The 26,688-nt window shown below is 48.0% G+C and overlaps 1 protein-coding gene across 1 annotated transcript in view; it reads left to right on the plus strand.

Moving 5' to 3' along the window:
• The window catches only part of MEF2B (myocyte enhancer factor 2B), a 56,045-nt gene that overhangs the window by 24,336 nt on the left and 5,021 nt on the right, over positions 1 to 26,688 (plus strand). The window contains exons 3-9 of the mRNA XM_029614442.1: positions 12,114 to 12,186; positions 14,407 to 14,610; positions 15,065 to 15,193; positions 15,296 to 15,467; positions 22,134 to 22,279; positions 23,436 to 23,550; positions 24,222 to 24,330. Coding sequence (XP_029470302.1) covers positions 12,133 to 12,186; positions 14,407 to 14,610; positions 15,065 to 15,193; positions 15,296 to 15,467; positions 22,134 to 22,279; positions 23,436 to 23,550; positions 24,222 to 24,330 — 929 coding nt within the window. The 5' untranslated portion in view covers positions 12,114 to 12,132. The remainder of the gene's footprint in view (positions 1 to 12,113; positions 12,187 to 14,406; positions 14,611 to 15,064; positions 15,194 to 15,295; positions 15,468 to 22,133; positions 22,280 to 23,435; positions 23,551 to 24,221; positions 24,331 to 26,688) is intronic.

The raw sequence follows: 26,688 nt of genomic DNA on the forward strand, positions 1-26,688 counted from the left end.
CCTACCCCTGAACTGGGGATGAACTGGTTTAACCGGCAATGGCGTCAGCGCGCCCCCTTTAAAATCCCCCCCCCCTTATGTGGCAGAAGCGGGATTTGCACGCAGAAGCGCGCTCCCACTTAAAGTTTGGTGCACGCAGGCAGATTACTTTATTACATGATCGTGTACGAGTTCGTATGTTATAAAATGGCAGCATCCTTTGGCGCAGGCCGATGCCCGCGTGCAAATGTGCATCCGTGCGCCAGTTTAAAAGTTACCGGCCCTATTTATATTCCACTTTTTGACCCTTCAGAGTGGAATACATTCAGCTACTGTAGGTATTTCCCTATCTCCAGAGGGCCTACAGTCTCAAAAAGAGGCAGTCCTTTCTCCACAGAACTCACAGCCTATTCAAGACAGATAAACAGCACAAATAAGAGAAGAAGGGACTTTCCTTTATTATGAAAAATGGTTAACACCAACAAGGATATGATCAGGAGAGCCAAGGGGTTAAGGTTTAAAAGCAGCCTCCAAAAGGTGGAGTTTTAGGTTGTATTTGAATAATGCCAGAGGAGGGGCAATGATGCGCATGGCTCGGTAATTCAGTTCCAGGCGTATGGCAGTGCAGGTGGAAAGCATGGAATCCGGAGCTGGCGAGGATTAGAGTGACTTCACGGGGAGGGAGGTAGCGAGGAGCCGCAGGATGAAGGCTCTTGTCGGTGAGTAAGAGGAGCTTGAACTGTATGCGGAAACAGGAAGGGAAGCCAATGGAGTGACTTGAGAAGGGGGAGAAGGTGAGCCCCTGAATTTTGGATAGTTTGTAGGGGAGGGAGAGGGTTCGCTTGCAGTAGTCTAAGCAGGAGGTGGTGAGAATGAGGTTAAGGGTTTCTGTAGTGTGCCCACATCGATGGTGGTGTTGGTTTCATGTATATGGAAGATCAGTGCCCCTAAGTAGCTGAGAGATTTTGTATAGGATTTGTTTGGGTTTTTTTTGCTTTCCATGCTATAAGGCAAAGTTTCACACTCATACAACCCCACTGTTTCAGTGACAAGGAATCGTCACAGACTGATCTGACTTTTTTTTTTTTCTATCTTGCTGTCCTAGGAAAGCTAAATGAAGACAAACTCCTTGATTGTGAATGTTGGAAAAATGAGTGCTGTTTGGACATTTACATTTTTCTTTCTCATTTGCCCATTGTACTTCCTGATGCAATACCACAGACCCCCAGCTGAAAGCTGGCTTTCCCTTCATTTCTTTGGAACTAGGGATCCTCTGTGCTTATCCCAGGCTTTCATGAAGTCTGTTACTCTTTTTGTCTCCTAGGAAGAAAGATTTCCTTGATGCTTCTTTGTTGAACTGTTTTCACCTTGTTCATGCTGAAGTTTTGGAACTTCCACAGCCCAGGGCAGCTGAAAGAATAAAATATACACCTACCCATGCATGCACATTAATAGAATATCCACCCATGCATAAAAGAATAAAATACACACCCACCCACCCACCATACACATTAATAAAATACACACCCATGCATAACAGAATAAAATACACACCCACCCATGCACATTAATAAAATACCCACCCATGCCTAACAGAATAAAATACACACCCACCCATGCACATAAGAACATAAGAAATTGCCATGCTGGGTCAGACCAAGAGTCCATCAAGCCCAGCATCCTGTTTCCAGCAGAGACCAAACCAGGCCACAAGAACCTGGCAAATACCCAAACACTAAGAAGATCATAAAGATAAAATACCCACCGATGCATAAAAGAATAAAATACACACCCACCCATACATACATATTAATAAATTGCCCACCCATGCATACACATTAATTCCAAATGAGGTTGCCTGCTAAATCTAGTGGGGAAAGAGTGCTGTTGTGGGTACAATATTTCCAAGATTTGTGTTTTTAATTCTGTGCTGCCTTAGAAGTGCCCCCTTCCCCTCCCCCCCCCCGCTACATTTTGAGTTATGGTGCTAAATGACACTGGTAGAAATGCCCTCCTCTGGGAGATATCATTCCTAGATTCATAATGAGGAAGGTGTTTGTTTCGGTCCCCAAACCAGGTATCAGCGTGAAGTAATTTAACTAAGTGGGCAAAATTCGCTCCATGCCTTTATAGTGAAGGGAGGGTCAGACATGCTCACACTTTGGAGACATATGTGGCAGGGGCCAGGGTGTTGAGCTTCTCCTACCCCTTCCCACTCTGTAAATAAAACAGAAACTACAGTTCCCTACATTCAGCGGGGTAAAACCAGCACTCACTCAGCCTGCCCCATGGAGGTGTAGGGTCACCATGGGCTAGCCTAAGGAGTGAAAAGGGAAGTGGGGTCAGCCTGCTGGTAGGCATGAAGCCTGCCCCAAGGCCCCTCCGGCTGTAGGCCAGGGGCGATCATCCTAGGTGCTGAGCCTGAGAAGGCTGGGGCGGGGGCGGGGGCACGTCACTCCTTTGCGTCAGGCTGGGAGCAGGAGAGCCTAAAAGGGAATGAGGGTGCTGGGGTGCCGCTTTGTCCGGCGCTTGCTCCACCACTTAACTGCTTCCTGGGGGCTGATTTCATAAAGCGGGAAAGCTGGAATAAAGATTTAACCCAGTTAATTCAATGGTAAACGGGAGCACGGAAAAGCCATAAAAAGTGGGAGAAAGAGCGATATGGTTGCTGGAACCTGGCTGTACCCTGCTCAGTAGTAACAGCCATAATGGTAATTAAGGATAGCAATCCGTCCAGCATGGCTGTGAGGCAGGGACACGGCTCGGCTATTTCAAGGCTTAGGTAATTGCATGTAACATTGATGCCTCTTCCTCCTTTATCAAGCGAAAAGCGAACTGTAGCAATTATACCTTGAGTAAATAAGGATCAGACTCGGTGATGGTAAAAGGAAGCCAGGACGAATCCTTCCTCCCTTCGCAGTTTACCCAGCGGTCCTTAAGCTGCTTTCTGAGAGTTTCTCACCTCTGCGTCACAGGTACCGAGGGTCACCAGCTGGCTCTATTGCCAACTGCTAGGAAACCACCAAGGGATAGCAAAATTGGAAGGTTTACATAGAACCAGGCACCATTAGAAATATTACAAATATCATCGATATGGTGCCTAAGTAAATTCCACAAAATATTTTATTATCAATTTTTACGACATCTTCACTAAAATGTCTTAGTACGTGCACCTACCAACAATCACCAACATCACCAGTAAAATATATTTATATATAATATATATAAATATAAATATGCCCAACTATAGGCCACAGTTTTGTGGACAATGCCGGCTTCATCAGGCGACACATTCACACAGTAAAAAAAAACAAAAATGTGAGTGCACGATTTAAAAAAAAAAAAAAAAATCGAAATAACTGATGACAGCTTGTATCAGCATAACATTCATAATCCATGGCAAAGTGCAGTAAAGTAATGAGCCAATAGCACAGTACCGCATTTTCACGCAATCAAATGGATATTAACATTTCTCTCTCTTCGGATAATATAAAGAATTTAGAAATTTGCAAAATCAGCAGATAGCTGGCAATATCCTTCCACTGACCCTTATTTTCCCCACTTTACCGCAGCAGCCGGCTTTCCACTTATCACGAGCACGTTGTCACTTCCTGCACAGCACGGTGCCCATCATGACGCCTTTACTTAGGCTCTGTGCTTCTAATGTGCTTATTGCTATCTGCACAGGCTGAGTGTGTCCTGGTTTGTACTCCCATTGTACATCTTTCTAACATGCCCGTTTCTGTAAGAAAACAGAGCTACAAGACTGTAGATAAATGGGAAGAAAAGCAGGGCTAGCTCAGCCAGGCTAGGAGACCTACAGCCAGCTGGAGAAGTGCTGGGAACCTAAGGCCAGAGGCACAGCAGGCACCCCTCTTCCCTGGAAGGACCCATGTCAAAATTTCACGTTTATTTTTCTGCTCTCACAACACACACACACACAAAAAATGAAACAGAGGGCAATCCGAGGCAATGCATGTTAAGCGTGTGTCTCTTAGCCCTTCACACACATCCCAGAAAGTCCACCATAGCTGGGGCCCCAGAGAGTGTAGGTAGAAAATGAAAATGCAGGGAAATACAAACAGATGAAATCTTGTAAAAGAAAAAAGCGGATTGTGTAATTAGGTCAGGATGTTAGAACTGCCAAAAAGCATTTTTAAAGCAAAACCTGCTGGGTAGCCCTATGGAAATGAGGTAATGGGGTTGGGCATGAACAGATGGGCACCCGGGCTCAGACAGTAGCCGAGTGCTATGAGTTGTGTCTGCAGATCTGATGCACATTCGCCGGGTCTTCCTTACCACCTCCCTGTTCTCCCACTGTAGAGCTGCTTCAGATCTGATTGTGCCTCTCATAAAACACAGGAGCAAGAATGACTCTTTTGCCACAGCACCGTCTAAGACCCAGTAGCGCAGGGCACGGTCAGGCACCTTATCAGGATCCCTTTAGAGCACCTAATGCCCATTATAAAAAAAAGTGTTACATGCATATTGTGCATATTGCTTTCTGGGGGGAGGGGCAATGCTCTGGGTCACCAGGAGTGTTGACACCCCAGCTGCGTGTCCTCATGGAATAGGAATCCACTCCTGGTTTTCTAATGCCCATCTCAGGGGCCAATGCAAGATTTTGGCGGAGAAATACGCGCGTCATCGAGGGCGTGTCGGGGTGCGTGACATGGCCGGCGCGTCATCGGGGGGCGGCACCGCGGGTGTGGTTTCGGCCCGGGGGCATTCCGGGGGCGTGGTCGCAGCCTCCGGACCAGCCCCCGGACCGGAACATGGCGCGCGGCAGCCGGCCTGGCGCGCGCAAAGTTATGCCTGCCTTGAGCAGGCATAACTTTTGCGACAGAGGTAGGGGGGGTTTAGATAGGGCCGGGGGAGGGTGGGTTAGGTAGGGGAAGGGAGGGGAAGGTGGGGGGAGGTGGAAGGAACGGGCAACGCGCGCAGGGCTTGGCGCGCGCAAGTTGCACAAAATGTGTACCCCCTTGCGCATGCCGACCCTGGATTTTTGTTTGCGCCTGGTGCGCGAACAAAAGTACGTGCGCACATAGATTTATAAAATCTACCCCTAAACGTACATCCTAGACACACTTTTTTTTTTTTGCATCATGAGTGAATGCCTACCTAATAGCTTCAATCACATGCATTTGCATGTGATTGAGGCTATTAGATTCACTCAGTCGGGCCGATACAGTACAGTGCACTCTGGTGGAGCGCACTGCTAGCCCGGGTTTGGCCGCACGTTTTCGACACGCTAGCGTGTCGAAAATGCGTGGCCAACCCCCCCCCAAAACTAATAGCACCCGCAGCATGCAAATGCATGTTAATGGTCCTATTAGTTATTCCCGTGTGATCCAGAAAGCAAAATGTGCAGCCAAGCCGCACATTTTACTTTAAAAAATGAACGCCTGCCCAAAGGTAGGCGTTCATTTCTGCCGGTGCCGGGGAAGTGCACAGAAAAGCAGAAAAAACTGCTTTTCTGTGCACCTTCCGACTTAATATCGTGGCGATATTAAGTCGGAGGTCCCAAAATTTAAAAAAAATTTAAAATCAGCCCGCAGCCCGCGGGTCAGAAGACAGACGCTCAATTATGCCAGCGTCCGTTTTCCGAGCCCGTAGCTGTCAGCGGGTCCGAGAACCGACGCCGGCAAAATTGAGCGTCGGCTGTCAAACCCGCTGACAGCCGCCGCTCCTGTCAAAAAAAGAGGTGCTAGGTACGCACTAGTGTCCCTATCACCTTTTTTTACCGTGGGCCCTCATTTGCATACTAAATGGCGCGCACAGGAGAGTGGCCTGTGCGCACGTCAGGAGAGCGGGCGCTCGCCTCGGAGCGCCGCCTCTCCCGCCGGTTTTACTGTATCAGCCTGAGTGTTGGATGTGCATTGGTAGAGGCGCTAATCCCCTTATTGCATAAGGGGATTAATTAGCGCCTATACAACCCGCGACCAACTGCTAAACGCACTGTATTGCATCTGCCCCTCGGTGCGATGTCAACCTGTCAGCTAGGGCTTCCCAGACTTGTCCTGGTGACTCCTCAGCCAGTCAGGGCTTCGGGATATCCACGACGAATATGCACGAGACACATTTACATATACTGAGTCCCCAACACAGAATTCATCCCAACAATTTCTCCATACAAAACATTTCTACAAAAACATAACCCAAAAAAGCCTGAATATGCCTACTGTATTTTTGTATCAAGTTTTGAGAAAAATTCTTTCCAAAAATCAGATGACTCGATTCTAATCTTGAGAGAGGCAGCAGTGTGTGGGGTGGGGGGAGGGGGTTAATTGAGTCTTGCCCTGCTGAATTCTGCTGTTCATTGTTTGCCGGTGAGGGTCCCGGAAACGTGCAGGAAAGCAGCGCAGGTTTTCTCACGGTGACGGCTACGTACGGCTCCCGGGGGGGGGGTTCCGAGCCTGGGACCCTTCTGCACCTTCTTCACCTTCCCTTCTTCTCCATGTCCTCTAATGAGCTGTCCTGGGAGCCCTGTGTCTGAAGGATGATGCAAGCCACGCACAGGTTGCGTAGGCTGGAGGTGGAGAGGAGGGGGGCGTGCGGCTGTACCTGTGGGTGCCACTGTCATAGTCTGTGACACAGAGACTGTGAGGAGTGAGAGATACCCCCCACCCCCGCTCCTGCCCCCAGGGTGCTGCCCTAGAGAGGCGTGGTACAAGCAGCTGCCTGGGACAATGTTTTTTCCTTGTTTTCATGCTAGAAATTCCTCGGGGCTTTTAGCATAAAAATTTGTAAAATGAGGATATGGCTAATCACAGTGAAAAGATACTTGTGAGCTCCCTAATTGCACAGCGAAAGGAAGGGCATGAAATGGTTAATTCTTAGAGTTGCTTTCACTCACAACTCTGCCACTGACTTTCAGCGTGAACCTGAAGTAAGTCATTTTATTTCTCTGTATCAAGGTTTTAACCTCACTTCTGCCTCTGACTCTGTCACTTTATCTCCCTGTATCTCAGATCTAATCCCAGCTCTGCCCCTGACTCTGTGTCACTTTATCTCCCTGTATCTCCGATCTAATCCCAGCTCTGCCCCTGACTCTGTGTCACTTTACCTCCCTGTATCTCATATCTAATCCCAGCTCTGCCCCTGACTCTGTGTCACTTTACCTCCCAGTATCTCAGATCTAATCCCAGCTCTGCCCCTGACTCTGAGTCACTTTACCTCCCTGTATCTCAGATCTAATCCCAGCTCTGCCTCTGAGTCACTTTACCTCCCTGTATCTCAGATCTAATCCCAGCTCTGCCTCTGACTCTGTGTCACTTTACCTCCCTGTATCTCAGATCTAATCCCAGCTCTGCCTCTGAGTCACTTTACCTCCCTGTATCTCAGATCTAATCCCAGCTCTGCCTCTGAGTCACTTTACCTCCCTGTATCTCAGATCTAATCCCAGCTCTGCCTCTGTGTCACTTTACCTCCCTGTATCTCGGATCTAATCCCAGCTCTGTCTCTGACTCTGTGTCACTTTACCTCCCTGTATCTCAGATCTAATCCCAGCTCTGCCCCTGACTGTGTCACTTTACCTCCCTGTATCTCAGATCTAATCCCAGCTCTGCCCTTGATTCACTCCTCTGGGGAGTCTAATGCAAGTTATACGGGACGTTAAAACATTTGGAAGTACATGTTTCTACTTCAAGTCCCATCATATGGTCTGGAGTACCTTGTTTTTTCCCTGACTTGGTGCCACTGGATTTCTTGTCTGATTTTAGTTACCCGACTGAACGGATCCCAATGTTCCCACCGCTGCAAGCATCTGTTAGTGCAGACCAGGCTTCTCCCGGGAACAGGAAAGAGGATTTTTACCCTCCCATAAAAATGCCCGGGCAGGGAGGACAGTGGGAGCACAGTAAAAAATATTTGACCCAGGATGGACACTTCCGACGAGGCCTCTGCGTCCTTCCTAATCTTTCTTCTCCGTGTCAGAGGAGGTGACACCGCATCGCTGCAGTGCAGGCTCTGGTTGGAGGCAGAGCATGGCCTGATTTTGCCCGCGCGGCAGCAAGCAGTGACCAGATCCTTGCACAGCTGGCGACCGCTGCATCCGTCCTCCGTCAGCGCAGTCTGATGCCCTGGGGCCCTTTACCTCGTCGAGAGGTCAATACCCATGATTTATCTGGAGTTACGCTGACGTTTGTCAACGGGTACGGTTGCCCTGGAGCGGTAGTGCCGACGGTGGACCAGGACTGTGTGGAATGGGGGGAATTGGGGCAATCGTCAGGTGGATGGCGCAAGAGCTGCTAAAGCCGAGGAAAGTTATCAGTCACATATCCCGACCTGCAGTCTGTCTGTCTGAGGCCTGCAGAGGGATTCTCTCCCGTGCTGCTGGTAGATACCCGCTGATGATTGATGCTTTAGCAACAGAACTGGAGGCGGGCAGCGAGGAGAGAGCTAGCAGTTCCCAAACTGGGACTACTTGGCTATTCACCACCTGCAAAGCCCAGTACAGAGACAGAGCCGGGACCCAACAGCAGAATTTAGATTTCTGTCAGGGGCAGTAAATAGATGGTGCAGTTGCCAAAAACGGGACCCACGGCAGCCGGGGCCGGGGCCGGGTTTGTAAGTCGAGAAAGCCAGGCCTGAGTTTGCCGCAGTTTCAGCTGGTGTGTTCCCCTGGGAATGCATACGAGTCCTGCACGCTCTGTTCCCATCGGAGAGAGGCATCCATGGTCTTCTGGCCCGCTCTTGCACTGCCCTCCCTGCCAGAGTGCAGTGGTACCTTGGTGTCGTGCGTGGGCCGGTGAAATACAGAGGCAGCCGAGGTCATGGGAATGACAGATTAATTTCCGTCCCTGTATTAAAATTAGGAGGATCAGCTAAATATAGCAGAGACCAGTAAATGGTACAGATTTATGCAAATAATGAAAGGATGCCATAGAGCCACCGTGCATGTACAATAAAACTTGTTGTGCATTTTTAGATATAGTGTTTTAGTCTAGAGGTTCAACGGGTAAGGTCAAAACCTTCATTTGCAGACTTAAAGGAGCCTGGCTAGAGACTGAACGCCAGGATGACGGGACCCTGGCTGCAGCGGAGTTTGAAAGGAAAGGCCGCACTCTGCATGTGCAGGGTTTGGAAAGTACATTGTAAAGAGGAGCGCTCAAATTGCATTAAAAAAAAAATGTTTTCCCGGGAAGTCATCCTATTGTGTGTGTAAATTGACTCTGAAAATTGGCCTCCTTCTATACAGGTAAACGTGCACGTGCTGCAAAAAACAAACAGGCGTTTTTGTAGTCACTTTAGGAGGAGGTGGTCCCAGGGTCATGTTTTGGGGGGGGGGGGTGTCAGAAAATAATATGCTTAGATGATATTTTCGTGTCTGTGTACGTCTTTTTTTTTTTATCCGTGGCAAATTCCAAAGCAAAAGTATGCATGCACTCTCTCTTCGAAATTGGTGGAAATGTGGACTTTTTTTCCCCAAAAGCAGACAGTCTCACAATTTCCCCCCTGACAGTCTTCTTGCTGGAGCTGCCGTATTGCTAATCAAGAGTTGTAACTCACCAGCAACTTGCCATATCTGATTGGGTCAAACGTCAAAGGGATTTGTTGTCACAGCGACAACAATTCAAAACATCCTGAGTAACGCTGTCAAGGTTTACATTTTTAATAGAGAAAGGGTATTCTGGATACTGCATTGAAGAGTACCTAATGGATCAGCCTTTCTTTCAAAACCTGGCAAGATTCTAATTGGGAGCCTTTTAGACCAGGCCACTGAAAGATCAGACTTGATTGCCAACCAAATAGTGCTTGCATTATAACCTCTGGCCACATAAAGGACAGAATGTTTTTATTTAGCTTTTTTTTAAAGACATTTCCTGAACTGGACACGTTCTGAGGTTGTTGTCTCTGGAATAAAACATTATAAAAACAAAAAAAGAAATACAGCAACAAAAATAATTGGCAAAATTAAAGCTGAAAGTATTTCTCCACCACAACGAGCAAAACAACGGTCAGTTCCTTCGTTCTGTAACGCTGAGGTCAAGCAGCCTGGCTAAAAATAGCTGCTAGAAACCTGTCTCACTGCAAAGTGTCTTGACCCATCTAAAGAACGGACGTGCATGGTCTGGAAAGCACCACTGAAGCATCCTGCCTGTGTAATCCTCGTGCTACTCCAGTGACCGATACAGCAACCTGAAAAAGACTGCAGAGACGTGGAGAGCGCCAAGGAGCGCTCTCCACGTCTCCTCCTTCATTGCTCCCCTCTTCCAGATCAAATGATCTGGAAGAGGGGAGCAATGATCTGGAAGAGGGGAGCAATGAAGGAGGCGAGCGGCTCTGCCGATGACACAAAATTATTCCAAGTAAATAAAACAAAGGCAGAACGTGCGGAACAGCAGAAGGACTCTGCCAGCCCTGATAGTGTGGATGGGTCAGTTAGTATTTATTTTGTCTAGATAGGTGCTCATGTTTAAATAAGCATTTGTGTGTTATTGAATATCAGTGTGAGGTGATATGATGTGTTGTGCTCTCTAGTAGTGTTGTCACTTATTGAGTATAGAGAACCTGTTTAATACTAGCCCTCTGTAATAGCCTGGGGACAGGAGCATCTACAGGGTGAATGAAATGTAATGTGGCCCGAGTGCAGAGTGATGCACATCAGGTGGGGGGGGGTTGGTATTAGGAATCACCACCCAGGAGAAGGAACGTGGAGTCATCATGGACAATACATTGAAGTCCTTAGCGCACAGTGTAGCATCGGTTAAAAAAAAAAAAAAAAGCAAAGATGTATTCAGAAAGGAACGAAGAATATCATAAGGTCTCTGTATAAATCCGTGGTGTAACTGCACCTTGAGTATTGTGTGCAGTTCTGGTCACCCCATCTCTAAAAACAATATAGCGGAACTAGAAAAGGTACAGAGAAGGACTAACCACACGATAAAGGGGCATGGAACGGCTCCCCTGTGAGGAAAGGCTGAAGAGGTTAGGGCTGTTCAGCTTGGAGAAGAGACGGCTGGGGGGGGGGGGGGGGGGAGGATATGATAGAGGTCTGTAAGATTATGAGTGGCGTGCAGAATAGTAATTTACCCATACAAATATTACTAGGACTAGAGGACACTGGTAGCAGATTTAAAACTAAATTTAAGAAAATATTTTTTCGGTTGATGCACAATTAAGCTGTGGAATTTGTTGCCGGAGGAAGTGGTCAGGTCCAGTAGTATAGCTGGATTTAAAAGGGGTTTGGAGGAGGGGGCCGTTAACTGTTATTGTCCAGGTAGGCACCACTTCCTTCCCATCATGATGTGCTGGGTACTGCTACCGCCACTGTCGGCGGCAACACGATGGGCTTAATGGATCCACAAGTTGTACCATCTGCACACTGAGCACATAGCAAGAAGTATTACTCAACCCAATCCAGAATCCTTTTTTTTTTTCTTTAATTCTTTAAGTAGTTTTCACACAATTTTCCCTAAATCTCCCAAATCTGCCCATGTTACCAAGCCAGTCACAACTTAAGCACATTCAATAGATGCAATTGGCCCATATCGGCCGTGACATCATAAATGATATTGTGCATCTAGTAGGAACCAATAGACCCCATTCTGGGTAAGCTTATCTGTGACATCACGGTTCTCAGGGGAAAGGTGATGCTCAGGATGAATTGAAAAGGTAAGGGAGAGAGTGACAGCTTGAGGAATTTCAAAAGAAATGACTTACCAGTAAAATAGTTAGTTGAATCACGAAGGGGCTAGGAGAGAATATGTTTTTATCCCATGCTCTCCTGGGTATATCTAAGTCTTTGAGGTCACCATGTTAAAGCAGCCTGATGACCTCTCAGATGCCGTGCTGGTGTTTGAGATAGAAAAGGCCGCTGGCATGCTAATCATGTGACTCCTCTGATGCACTCGGTGGTCATCTTTGAATTGGACAGAAAGAGCTGGGAGAGCCATAAAACCTGAAGGGAAAGGAAGTGCACTGAAAGCCACGGGAAAGCAATAAACTAAGACCATGCAGCCCAAAAATAGCCCATGTTTATCCTCTCCAAAGTATCCAGTACCAAAATAGTACTTAACAAAAAAATTACAAAACACATTTGGCCCCTTAGATAGATGGATCTTTTTTGTAATATTTTTGGTTATCTTTCGTTTCATATCGAGGCTTTTTCTTTTTCTCTTCCTTCCTCATAGAAATCAGTAAACTGCGGAAATGGGTCGAAAGAAGATACAGATATCCCGAATTTTGGACCAGCGCAACCGTCAGGTGAAATTTTCTGCAAGGGATTGCCCAAAGCTGTGGACAACAATATATATATGAAATACAATCATAAAAATGTAGTCCTAACAATAAACTAAAATCAAAACCATTACACAAAACAAACATGAAGGAAAATTAAAACCAAAAGAACATAATAGAACATTAGACTAATCTGAAAGTCAATATGCCTCAAAGCCACTTAAGATCCAAGTAACAAGAAAAAGTCAGCTCTAGCTTGATCCATACCACAAAAATCAAGGGAAAAGCTGAGACTTGACCCTCTTACAAAATGTCATGCAAGTCATCTCTAACTGGACCTTGGTAGGGAGTTTTGGTCCACAAGGCTGGAGTCACGATCAAAAAAGATCTAGATCTAAGCCTAGATCTTCTTTCCTTAATAGAATCTCCAATAGTGCTTCCCGTCTGGAGTGTAGCTCACACAAAGGTTTATACCATAATGCATTGGTGCCATGCATTTAGTTCCAAATCTAATGACTTGTCACACTTACTATCTAAGGAGGTACCTAACGCAACGGGGGAGAGTGACCACCCCAAGGTGACAGTGAGGGTCCTTTTTGTCTAACCACTGGGCAACCATCCATGGTAGCAATAAACACTGTAGAAATGTTATAAAAATATCAAAGTGTGTGTCCATCAGACTCAGACAAACGCTCTACATCTGAACCCTGTGCTGAGTTTTCTCGAATGAAACAATCCTTTTCAAAAGTAGTGGCACATGGTTTGGTGGAGAGCAGATAAGCTCATGAGTTTCAGTCTTCCAATTAATTCTAATTAATATTTGGATTTCAACAGAGTCATTCCATTGGGATCCCCACATGTTTTAGGACACTTCAGAAGCATGGCTTGCACACAGCTACCTCTGGGGTGAATGGCTAAACAGCACATTTCTGGCATCCAGTTTGGAAGAAGGCAGAGAAAATAAAAATCCATCCAGCTGCTTAGGTTCCGTGGGTAAAATGAAAAAAATTAAGCCTTCTCCTTCTGGATGGGCGCCCATGTTTGGGAACCTGAGTGATCACAACCCCTGGAAGAGAGGAAGTCCCAGACATTGCATTATAGTGGCACCCACTGGCCAGGCTCAGGGTTCCAGAGGGAACCATTTTATTTTATTTATTTATTTATTTAAAGATTTTATATACCGACATTCATCAATGATATCACATCGGTTCACAGCGTAACATAAACTAGTGCCTGGAGTGGCGCTTTACATAGAACAAGTTTATAAAGAACAAGTTTAACATAATACAAATATAACATGTTAACAAGAGGGGAAATTGAAAGAGGGGGGAGATATAAAGTTAAACATGGAATAAAATAACATATTAACATGCGATAAAATGAAAAGGAGGGGGAGGTAAGAGATGAGAAATAAGTTAAATTATTGTTATTATAGTAATAAGAAGTGTAAGAATATACAATATGTACAATAAATGGAATAACATAAGATATAGCAATTGTGCCGAAAACGGGTGACGGGGAAGAGAGGGGAGGGGGGAAATGGAATAGGCAGAGGGGTAGGTAACACGTTAGAGAGAGAGGGGAGATTAGGAGCATGCTTTAGAGAAAATCCGGGATCTTGAGGGGGAAATAAATAGGAACATAGGTGTGGGCGAGGCTAATTTATGTGTATGCTTTAGTGAAAAGCCAGGTCTTAAGCTTGCGCTTGAAGGTTTTTGGGCATTCTTCTTGCCGTAGTTCTACTGGCATTGTGTTCCAGAGGGTTGGCCCGGCGATCGATATCGCACGGGCTCTCGTGGAAGTGAGTTTGTAGAGTTTCCATGACCATGACCTCTGACCCCGGACCTTCCATGAAGTGATTGGGCTAAAGAGAGAAGGGGGTTCTAAAAATGGCTGGGGGACCCCAAATACAGTAAAAATGGCAACAATAATAACATCTTGAAAACCGATTTCAAGAAAGTGGAGTCTCAATAAATTGCACTACCGTAACGCAGTTGTTTAAAATCTGCTGCGCTGGAGCCATGGCTCCAAATATTCACTCTTATGCCCCACTGATCCTGCAGAAACGGGGAGGAGATGCTGGTCAGATCACTGTGGCTGAGCGGACGATATTAGCAAATGACTAATAACTTGCTCACTAGTAAAAGTGCATTTCACATGCCAAAAGTCCCAGAGGACGCATGTTTACTTTCAAGGTCATTTTGGCGGTGAAGCTGCTTGTGCTGATTCAACCACTTTTCCTGTTAGGTCACCTTTACCAAGAGGAAGTTTGGCCTGATGAAGAAAGCTTATGAGCTGAGCGTCCTCTGTGACTGTGAGATCGCCCTCATCATCTTTAACAGCACCAACCGCCTATTCCAGTACGCCAGCACCGACATGGACAAGGTTCTGCTCAAGTACACGGAGTACAGCGAGCCCCACGAGAGCCGCACCAACTCCGACATCTTGGAGGTAAGTCCACTGGTGCCCGCTGCCCTTAACTCGGTTAAACCGCTCAGGCACCAGCGAAAGACCAGGCTAAGCTGTCGCAGGCAAAAAAAATATTCGGGGACGCCTAATTCGGGGATGCTTAAAATATTTTTTGGGGGGGATGGGCTGCCACTGCTTCGTCATTCTCCCCAGATATCACAGCTGACCCGATTTTGTTCGTCTGCATGAAAGGTTTTTGTCATTAAATCCTCTGGCAAAAGATTTTGTGGAAAATCAAGCACAGCCATTGGCTGCAAAATTAGCTGCGAAGTGAGAAACATGTTTTTGATGCGCTCTTATAAACAGTGTTGAGGGGAGGGCGAGGCAGCAGGGGATGGGTGAGGCATAGACCAGTTTCTTTCCTGGGGGCTGTGTCCAGATGTTGCTTGCATGACCTGATGCCAGCTGCTGTTTCCCCCCCCCCCCCCGTCAGCAGACCCTGAAGAAGAAAGGCCTAGGGCTGGACGGCCCGGGCTTGGAGATTGACGATGCAATGGAGCACGTTGAGAAATACCGAAGGCTGAACGAGGGCGTTGACCTGAGCGTGGCCCGCCAGCGATTCTACGTGAGTGCCTTAGGTCATGCCCGTCTGGTGCCTGAGCATGAAATATCTGTCTGTGGCAGTCCCGTGCATGTTAATCTTCACTTCATAACCCTTACCCTGCAGTCCACCTCGCTGCCTGGTCACGAAGTTACATTCGCCACCGCTCTGCCCTCTGATGCGGTGGTCAGTGGGTCCAATGGATCGCTCCAGAATCAGAGCCGGCCTCTGCCCTTCAAAGCCGCCGTGTCTAAACATGGGCCTCCATCCGGCCGCCCGCCTGGCCCCTTACCACCAGGTACAGACCCTTCACTCTCTCTCTCTCTCACTGCGCTTCCATGAATATTCTGACAGACCCCAAAGTAAGTCAAATGGGCATTTTCCATAGAATGACCCTCAAGGTAAAAGGGGTCATCCTATGCAGCTGAAGGGAAGGAAGCCTGAAAAGAAAGTGGTGAACACCTGGAATGGGCTGCCAGTACAGGTGGCGGGAGCCAAAACAGTGCCAGAATTCAAGCATAAGGGCCTGGCCCAGTGGCAGTGCTGTGTGCAGCCATGGGGGGGTAGGGGTTACATTCCCATCTCAGCTGGGACTGGAGATGCAGGGGAGGCAGCCTTCGCAGTCACTTAGCATGCAATGGCAACACCTAATGGATGGATTTAGGGTCCATGACTGCAGGGTTCCGGAAGGTGCCCCGGGACATGGCCGCCGCTGGACTAAGAGAGCTGGAAGGGGTATAATGCAAGGGAAAAACATCTCCAGGTAGTGGTGAATGAAGGCTCAGATCACAAGCTCTCAGCCTTGGTTCTGAGTGAGCCCTGTGACTGCATCAGATGGGCAGGCTGGATGGATCAGGATGGTTTTTATTTACTGTTATCTTTTTTGCACTTTGCAGTAATACCTGCATAATTCCATTTTGAGAGAGAGAGAAAGACTATTGATAAAACCGTCTAATAGTTAGCTATTTATGCTACTATAGGAGGCCCACCCATTAACTCGACGTGAGGTGTAGGTAATAGTGTAGGGGGTTAGGGGCCACTTTGACATGCAGAGTGAGACGTACGAACAGAACAGTGCTCTCTTGTGAAGATTTGATGACCTTCGGAGTGAGGAAACTCACCCAAAGATGAGATTTGTACAATATTCTCTCAACCTAGCTTGATGGACTCTCTACCTGGATAACATCAGCTAGGTTGAGAGAACATTGCACAAATCTCATCTTTGGGTGAGTTTCCTCACTCCGAAGGTCATCAAATCTTCACAAGAGAGTACTGTTCTGTTCGTACGTCTCACTCTGCATGTCAAAGTGGCCCCTAACCCCTACACTACTACCTAAACCTCACCTCGAGTTACTAGGTGGGCCTCCTATAGTAGCATAAATAGCTGCTTACTATGGTGCCACCCCTAGAGTCTCTCTTTCTCTCTCTCTCCCACCCTCACACATCTCAGGCCCTTCCCCAGTCTATTATTTTCGGCAGTTAGTCGCACTTTGCAAAGCCAGGCCACTTTTACAAAATTCCCACCCTCGACTCCGCCCCAATCCCTCCCCTTTTAAAAATTAGCATCTCACCATGCGTTATGGTGCTTTTCACGTGCATTAAGGCGTTCTTCACATGCGAAAATGCCTTAACGCATGCGAAAACGCCATAAGGCAGTTGGAAAATGACCCTATAAGTTAGGTGCCAGTTTTCAGCTGAAAATTCACGTAGATTTAGCATCCTCAAACTTAGGGGCCTAGATTTAAGATCCCTAGTTCTGCAAATCAGTGCTAATCTCCAAACTTTGTTTCTCCGCCCTAACTCACCCAGCCACCCACTGTTAGGAACCTAAATTCGGGAGCCTCATGAAACTAGGATCCACAAGTTTGGCACTCAGCGCTAGTACATTTTCCAAAGGGCCAATTTAGGAGCCTAACTTCAAATGTTAGGGGCCTAAACCCTTTGCTAATTGGCCCTACAGGGTTTCTGGGTCTATCTTTGTGTGCACCTGCCTTAGGAGTCTGCAGGCACAACGTGCTCTCGTGCTTTTGGCTTCATTGAGTGCCCACTAATCAAAATGAATGAAACAAAAGTGCATCCCCCACTCTATATGAGAGCAATTTTCAAAGTGGGCCAGGTGTGGCGAGTTTGCAGGTGCTTTTTTTTTTTTACCAGCAGAGGTTTGGAAAGGGAGAAAGAAGCCTTTGAAAACTGGGTCTGGAAAAGAGGCGGAATATGACTAGAAAGAACCCACACGGACCTGGCACCTGCCACTTGTACCCCTACCTTCTTCCTGGAATGTGTGCGGGCACTTCCTAAAATAAAACAAGTACGGGCTTAAGAGCAAACGCCACTGAGACTCTGCCCTCAGGAACGGGGCACTACGGTTCCACGGAGGGGGGGAGGGGGAAGCCCTGACTGTCCCCGTGTCTGTCTGACACCTACGTGCATGCAGAGCAGTCTGACCAGAGACTCTGGCATGCCCCCCTCCTCTGCACCGCTTGATCTGAGGCTGCAAAACCCACTTCCTGTACAAATCCCTCCCCCCTCCCTCCATGGCAGGCCTTATAGTCAGAGGGGTTCCCACCCAGGAACGGAAAATTGCCACCCCCCCTAGAACGTAACTCTGCTGCCTTTGCAGGGGCTGTAGTTTCACTCTGATTCCACGTAGAGCCCGCCCTGCCCCCACAGCGGTCGGGGGGGGCCTCTCCGTGAACTCTGCAGCCAATGCAGGGGGACGGTGTGACGAGCAGGAGGGGAGGTCTCAGATTACTCTGGGGAACGGTGACTGCCCGCAGGCTGAGCTCTGCCAGTCAGGGGCGGCTCAAGGCAACCTGCTGCCTGAGGCAAGGGATGAGATGGCACTGCCCCCCCCCCCAAAAGGCTCAGCACAGGTCAAATCATCGAGAGGGTCATGGGGGGGGGAGGGGGGCGGCAGAGAGTCCCCTTGGAGTCTGGCCCTTCCGGTGTTTGGAAATGATACAGCAGGGGGAAAGGAAGGGTAGAGACAGCCGGCAGCCCTGCCACACTCCCAGGAACACTACAACCTGCCTCCCACATTTCCGCAGCATTTGCCCCCTGGAGAAGTGGGAAATTGGGTGAATAGTGCGGGGTCAGTGTGTTTGCACACTCTCTCCAGGTCGGTGCAAGGATATCAGACGCACTAGGTGAACTTTACACACTAGCCCTCACCACACACAATTAAAAACTCTGCATTTATAATAACAGATTGTACATGAAAAAAAGATATTCATAGTGTTCCAAGGTAAAAATATCACTGCGACCTGTATATTATTATTATTACATGCACTGCATTGGTGCCAAACCAGAAAACTCTGCAAAAAAGACATTTCTTATTAGGCCTATTGTAAAGTACATTTGATGTGGGCTTGGCCCTCAGAAAGCCACGAGTGAACTGAATAACAATGATAATATAGTAAACCTATCGTGATGAATTTTATGTTTACAGTGTAATCTGCTTAGTACAATATGTTTGCTATAAGCAGCCTAGAAATATTGTAAATAAATAAATAAACCTCCCATACCAAAAGAGCAGTAAATGCCAGCACTCAAGCAGTAACAACTCTGCCTATGAAAAGACAATGCTACAAATATGACACCAGGTTCTAAAACCCCAATACACCTCCTATTAGGAAAACAAAAGAAGCCAGGCTGCTGTATCCCTACACAGAAACTACATGCCAGCAGAATACCTCCCTTAGGTCACACGTGTAGAACAGAGACAGATCGATACCGAATATAAACAGAAATGTGCAGACAAAAACTGAACTGGAAATTGCATGAAGCCAGCCCTGTATATAGTGCAACAATGGAAAAATAGAAACACCATCATTCCTCATAAAACAATAATAAAATCAAGAAATATAACATTAACCATTTTAGTAAAATTATACTAAAAGAACAAATAAATATTTCAAAATGGCTGATGAACAGGGCATCAACATTTTTTTTTAATGTTCTCAAAAAAAAAAACAATAAAATTTCAAAACAAGACACATCAAATAACATTCATCAGTTAAATCTAGTAAGAATACAAAACTTCCCTACTCTTCATACCTGAAATCTTTTGATTTCCAGTCACCCTAAAATTGTTGTGGATTGGGGGGGTGCACAACATTTATCCTCTCTCTCTCACACACATACTTGCATATCCATTCTCTCTCACACATATACTGTCACATACACACACATACATACTCTTATTCACACCCACAGCCTCTCTCTCTCACAGACCCTCTCTCTCCCCCCACACCCAAGCTCTTAACTCCCCCGGATTCTCTCTTATACACTCACGCTTCACTCTCACTGGCTGCCTCACATACACACACATACACCCCCAGGCAAGCTCCCATTTATTCTCACGCTGCTCCCCCCCCAGGCATGCACACATTAATTCTCACACATACATACACACACCTTTGCAGGCACCCATTCTCACTCAGACAGACCCAGGAAGGCACCCATTCATTCACCCACCCACAACTAAGCAGTTACCTCATACACACCCACACACAGTCTCTCACCCTCCCACCGACATACACACAAGGTCTCCCACACTCACATAGCCTCTCACCTACACACACAGGCTCTCGCCCCCCTCCAACACACACATAAGCAGTCACCCAATTACCCAGACAGGCAGTCGCCCACATACACCAATAGGGCCTAGGCCTTTGTTTCAGCCACCGCATCCTCCTCCTCTCTTACGGGCCGATACAGTAAAGTCCGCGGGAGAGCGGATGAACGCCCGCTCTCCCGGCGCACGCGATTCTCTATTTAAATTAGGTGACGCGGTAGATCCGGGTAAAAGGAGGCGCTAGGGACGTGCTAGTGTCCCTAGCCCCTCCTTTTTGACAGGAGCGGCGGCTGTCAGCGGGTTTGACAGCAGATGCTCAATTTTACCGGCGTCTGTTCTTGACCCCGCTGACAGCCACGGGCTCGGAAACCTGACGCCGGCAAAATTGAACGTCCGGTTTTCGGCCCAACAGCCGCGGGCCGAATTCAAAATTTTTTTTTTTTTTTTTACTTTTTTTACTTTTCGGGACCTCCGACTTAATATCGCTATGATATTAAGTCGGAGGGTGCACAGAAAAGCAGTTTTTACTGCTTTTCTGTGCACTTTCCTGGCACCAGAAGAAATTAGCGCCGACCTTTGGGTCGGCGCTAATTTCCGAAAGTAAAATGTGCAGCTTGGCTGCACATTTTACTTTCTGTATCCCGCGCGAATACCTAATAGGGCCATCAACATACATTTGCACGTTGCGGGCGCTATTAGGTGCCGCGGGTTGGACGCGTGTTTTCCTCCCCTTACTGAATAAGGGGTAAGGGAAACCGCACGTCCAAGAGCAGGCTAACAGCGCACTGTACTGTATCGGCCTGTTAGGTCGCCAATCTCTGGGCAGCAGGAGATGACGTCGGGGAAAACCACGACTTCTGCTGCCCAGGGTTGCCACTTTCTAGCACATTGGATAGCCAAGACACCTGATGATAATCAAAACAGTCAACAGGGCTGAAGAATTCAACTCCAAAGGAGCCCTGAGCATTAACAAAAGCCCCGCCTCTGACAGGCTATTCTGCGATGGAAGAAAATCTGTGGGGGCGGGAGAAAGCTTTTCTGCAGTCTCACAAAAAGCCCTCCTTGAACGCCCTTCTTTTAAAAGCTGGTTTTTGGGTTGTTTTTTTTCCTTGCCTGCTATTAGAAATGTGGTAGGCGCAGCCGGCTGCTGAATTTGGCGGTCCCCGGCCTAGTCACGTGCACACTAAGCTGTGCTACTTCAACTGCAAAAGCAGCAGCAGCAGGTGCCAGAATAATTCTGAGCGGCCAGAAAAAGTGCCCCAGCTCCATCCGTTGGCTCCAGTCTGCGTCTTTTGAAATGTAATTTCTATACAAAGTTAGTTACCCCTGGTGGCACGCAGCCAGCACTGCTACATCTCAAATAAGTCCCGAATGCAGAGAAACATATTTTTACACCACTCTACATTTCCACACGGATAGCATTTTGTCAGCAGTGCTGAAATGCTGCTAAAATGACACAATACAAGGGCGGGGCTGCCTCCAGAAAGCATTAAGCTATATCTGTCCCAAATTTAAAGGAAACCTATTTTACCAAAGGAACGGCGGAGGACTAAATTAAACTCGTTATGTCTCTCCAGCGGGATCACCTCACTCCTCAGCTTCCTCGCCTCCCTCTCGTCTGGCGGCCGTACCGGCCCTCGGGCCGCAAAGTGCTCCCATTCCGTCACGGGGTTGCTTTCCCTGGGCTCCTGCTGCCGCTTCCGAGGCTCCTCCTCCTCATCCCTCCAGATCACCTTCTTGGAAACGTTCGCCGTGGTTTGCAGCACAAGGGAGGGGAGGGGGGGGCGGCTACTGAGCGGCAACCCCGGGCAGCAGGAGTCACGTTTTCCCCGGCGGCATCTCCTGTTGCTGCTGCGAGCACAGTGCAGCAGGGGATGCTGCTCCAAAATTCTGCCACCTGAGGCCGCCGCCTCCCCCTGCCTCATGATAGCACCGCCCCTGCTGCCAGTGGTGAGGTAATATTAGGACACAGTAGGCCTTACCATGAAAAGGCCTCCAACAACATTCAGCCAAACTCTTCCATCCTGTATTCATCACATTAACTAAGTAGCCCAGTAAGTGGTTGCAAAGAGGAACCGGAATGGCTGGCCTGGTCTGCGTAGCAAGGCACGTAGGGTTGTGACTGCCGCTCCATGCGGGCTACCCCCCATGCAAAAAAAAAAATAACAGCTTCCCCCTGTTCTTGCTTTCCATCCTCCTGCTACTAGGGGGCCATCTCTGTTTATTCCACATGTAAGGGTCTGAGCCTCCAGGGGTCTTGGAGGAGTCGGTACAGGGAGTTGGGCAGAGAGTTGCTATGTGTTTTGTTTTTTTCTTCTCACGACAGTTCACCTCCTGACTTTTCCCTTTCCGGCTCCATCTTTCCTCCGCCCCTGTTTGTTTGCTCAGGAGTTAGTTACCCGCTGCTCTCTCACGGCAATCTCAACCTCAGCATGGCCACCAAGACCCCTCCCCCGCTTTACCTTGGAGCAGAGAGTCGCCGGTCAGACTTACACAGCAGCCTGTCAAACACCAGGGGCGGCCTGAGCTCAACCGTGAGTATTCCCGACAGTCCCAGGCGTTCAGTGGTGAATAGTACCCCGGATCCCTGGTTTTAACCCCGGCTGACCTCAGCGGTGGTTTGAGTCTTGTCCAGAATCCTGACGTTAACCCCTGTTGACCTCAGCGGTGAGTCTGACCCAGCATCCATAATGTTAATTCCTACTGACCTTAATGGTGAGTCTTACCTAAACTCCTCAACTTTATACCCTGCTGACCCTGCCTCGGAGCTACCAACATCTGAATTGAGTTTGAGGTGCTAGGGGTAAATTGGGTAAAGATTAAGGGTAGTTTGGGTAAAGTTAAGGGTGGGTCGAGGTAGACTTAAGATTTTGGAGGTAAGGGCAGGGTGGGATGCGTAGGGTTGGAGGGCCAAGGTAGATTAGGTTTTATTTAGAGGTAGGGCTGGGCATCTTAGTGAAGCGTAAGAAGTGCCCTGCTGCCTCAGCCCAAGGTCCATCGAGCCCAGCATCCTTTCTCTGCTCGTGGCCAGTCCAGGTCCCAAGTACCCCGGCAGATCCCCCCCCCCCCCCCCCAAAAAAAAAAGTGATCTGTTTCTTGTTGCTCACTCCCAGGGACAGCAATGACTTTCCCATGACTACCCAGCTAATAATCCTCCTGTCTCCTGTTTGCTGCTTTGTGACCACCTAGAGGTGCAAGAGATAAAAGAATCACTGCTCCGCCACCACTCGGGAACCTGCCACAGGCAAACCCGAGACTGTTGCCAGCCCGTCCTGACTGCTGGGGTTTTTCTTCCAGCGCGTGGACCAAGGAGCTCCAGCTATCCCCCCCCCCCCCCTTCTCCCAGCCTCCCCCACTTCTGGGCTGTGCCTTTCCAAATGATCTTTTTAGCTCTGCCAGGTCTGTTGTTTTTTGTTTTTTTTTTTAAACCTGGCAACCCCTCCATTTTCTCTTTTCATCTTCCCTGTGAAACAGTTTTTGTAGCAGACCAGGTTGCTTGGGGAGCAGGTGTTAGAGGAGGCTTAGTCTGTTCTTCTCGGTCCAAGGATTACGCGGGCATCTGAGCTACAGAAAGAGAAGAGGAGGGAGGTGGGGGGGGAGGGCGGAGGCAACCATACTGCCCCTCCGTAATCAGCGGGAGGGGGTGGAGAGAGACTGAAGAATGACCAGAAAATCTTTGCTTTCCCATAGCAGAGGACTGTCTATTCTGGCCCGCAGACAGGAAGCCCAGCTGTGACTACAGGAAATGCCAGCGTGCCCACTCACGGGCTGACAGGTTTCCCATATCTCTCTTCTGCCCACGCTGGTAAGTGCAGCTCCCTTGTCAGCACCAACAGACCATTTGTTAAATTGTGCAGGGCTTTGGGAGGGTTTCAGGCTCTCCGACTGCTGCCTGCAGATCCCACGGCCTGATCCCAGGCCCGTACTCGGAACCTGCCAAAGAAGGAAACGTGTTGAAGAAAAAAAAATAAAATAAAATAAACCAGCGGCAGGAAATGATAATGGCCACATGTTCCTGCCTTCCCTGGGGATGTGCTTCAGCTGATGATATCTGGGAGGAGGGGGATTCCTGATGACAATCAGTACAGCAGCGCCCTGATTTATTTAGATTCATAACAGCAAGAGCGACTGAGTAAAAAGGAGCTTTCAAAAACCTTTAAACACTAATACCTGCTCAAGAATGAAATAAAAAGCAGAAGAAAAAAAGAAGTGAGTTTGTTTGTTTCACCTACCAGCTGAATGATTGTTCGTTCTTCTGAGACACTATATCAGTGCTGCGCTGGATGAGGGTAGATTAGCCATAGAGTGCCTGGTGCACATGGTCAGGCCCCAGCTGAGAAGCCAGTTACTATGCCATAGCAAGACAGAAGGATTTCCTGCCCGCCTCTCCTGCTCACTTCGGCAGCTGCTGGCCTGGCCTGTCCTCGCATCCCTCCAACCCCTGAGTTTTACAGTAATCCTTCTTCTGATCTGCAGAGTATCCTCCGGCGGATTCCTACCATCACCCCGGACTTTCTCTCCCCAGCGCCCTGACCTCGTGGCCACCTGGGCAGGAGGATGCACCCCCACCGCACACTACACTGAGGTAAGTGGAGGCTTCGCTGCCTGGAGGTGTCCCATGCTCTCCTTCTCTCCCTCCTGGCACACAGCTGGTCTGAGCAGTTAGATAGCAGCCGGAGGAAAAGATCAGTCCAGAAAATGAAACAACTGCTTATCTTAGCTGTAGATGAAGCTCATTGTCAAAGCAATCTAAAAGGAATAATGTTTTTCAGATAAGTACTTATGACTGTCACCAAGCTAAAATATCTGCTAGAAAAAAAACTTTTGAAGACTTTTTTTTTCTACAAAAATGAGTGCAAAACATCTTGGCATAAAACAGCACCCATAAACCATCACTCCCTTGCTTACAAAAGCTTTCAGAGCTCACAGGGAGGTTGCACGCCCAAGTTCCAGCAATTCTGCAAATGCATTTTGCAAAATGAAACTGCCGGCAGAGTTTCCCTTTTGAAGATCCCTTCCCCAGCGGTGACTATGGGTACAGAAGTCCCCTCGGGGTTTGCAGGTGCCCACTCCCTGCCAGGAAGTGCACACAAAACTCCCCATGCGCACTTTGCCCGGCTGGGCCTGGTGCTGGGCCCGGTGCTTTCCCATGCAGCATGCACGGGAAAGGGCGGCAATTTTAAAAAGGGGTCTTCTCCGCAGGTAAACTGCTTTATTTACCTGCAGAGAGAATCCCTTTAAATATTCTCCCCTACATTTCTACACTCAGTCCCAACAGGTTCAGCCCAATTTAATGTGAAAAACCACCAGACTCTACATAACTATTATCAATTGGGCAGACTCACTGCTGTGCACCATAATCGTCTGGGTGCTTTCCATAATACACGGGGTCCTTATAGCCGGTGGCTTGAGACACTTCAGTGATGCCAATTTTGGGTATGAGCCTCCCCGCAACACCTGATCTCAACGTGGTTGCCCGAAAGAACAACATGGTTAATAGTTATTGTCTGCGTTCCCTTACTTTTGGGATAGATGTTATCCGTTTCAGCATAATATGCTGTTTCAGCTTGCTCTCTTACTAAATTTAATTGTTTTTCTTGTTTTATATTGTTTCTTATCCTCGTTGCCGGGGTGGGGGGGGGGGGGAAATTGGGGTTTATTGTAAATATTTGACTGGACGGTCATCCTTTCCTCATGTTATCCACTTTTTTCAGTATATCTGCTTTCGGTGTATTGTTTCAGTTTATGTACTATTGCATTGTGGATGCCTTATCCGTCAATAAAAACCTTTAAACAAAAAAAACAAAACAAAAAACCACCAGACTCGCAAGACTTACTATGCGATTCCCACCTCTCCACCTCAGATCAACCAAATCGAACCTGAGCTGTTCAGAAGTAAGTGTGTGTCCTACACCACGGTTAAAAGAAAGGAACTTCAGTTCTTCTGGGTGGTTTTTTTTTTGTTTTGGATTTTTTTACGGCAGCTCCTGATGATCCACCATCCTGATACGTGAGGCTCTATCTGCTTGGCCCACAGAAATCTTCCGACAGGGACAGACAATCGTATGCTGTCTATACGCTGAGAGGCCGTCCTGAGGAAAGTGGGGGGGATAAGGGCAGCAAACAGGGGGGACCCTCCAAACGGCCCTCTAGTTTCAGTTTTCCAAGGTCCTGCTCTGGTTGATTTGCCCTAGGCCCCTCGCCCTCCTAAGGTCAGCACCGTTTAAAAGGAAGCTTTTAAATCAGACCTAGGAGTTTCATGACTCGGAGCATGCTGCACCCTGAAAGAAAGACATTTTGAGAGCTGGAGTTGGGAAGCCCAGTTCGATTGGCCTTGGCTTGAGGATATTCACCCTCACCCTCACCGTCACTAAACCCGAATGTGAGCTTTTACAGTGGGCGAGCGTCGCTGCTGGGAGTCGGCACGGTGTTTAGGTGAGGGCAGTAAACAACGCATGCGCATTTGGATTTTCATAGGTACACCCTGTGGTTTTTCTCTTTTCCGCCCCCCCCCCCCCCCCCCCCAACAGACTCAACAGACGCAGAAAGTGTGCAGGCATTCTTGTACCCACGGTCCTTGTAGCCAGTTTTGAAAGGGAAACGTACCCACACTGTTTCTCATTGAAAACTTACCTACAAGGTCAATGGGTGCTATGCAATAAAATGGGCTACTCAAAATTGTCCCCAAATTACCCACATGCTCCGGCTGTCCTAGATGTCCCAGGCAGAGGAAACCTCAAAGTCTCTTGATATTTCTGGCCCCTAAAGAAGACTGTCAAAGGTTTCTCTGGGAATACACCAGACATCAGCAGTGTTTGTAGAGAATAGACTTACCCCTTTGTGGATACAGCCCATGCAAAAGAGAGAGCCGGGGCCAGCACAGATGTCCCTAGAGGTGAGTGCGCAACGCGAAATATCAGTGAGGAAATATCTACTAATGTTA

Source organism: Rhinatrema bivittatum, chromosome 8 (assembly GCF_901001135.1).
Source record: "Rhinatrema bivittatum chromosome 8, aRhiBiv1.1, whole genome shotgun sequence".
Taxonomy (NCBI): Eukaryota; Metazoa; Chordata; class Amphibia; order Gymnophiona; family Rhinatrematidae; genus Rhinatrema; species Rhinatrema bivittatum.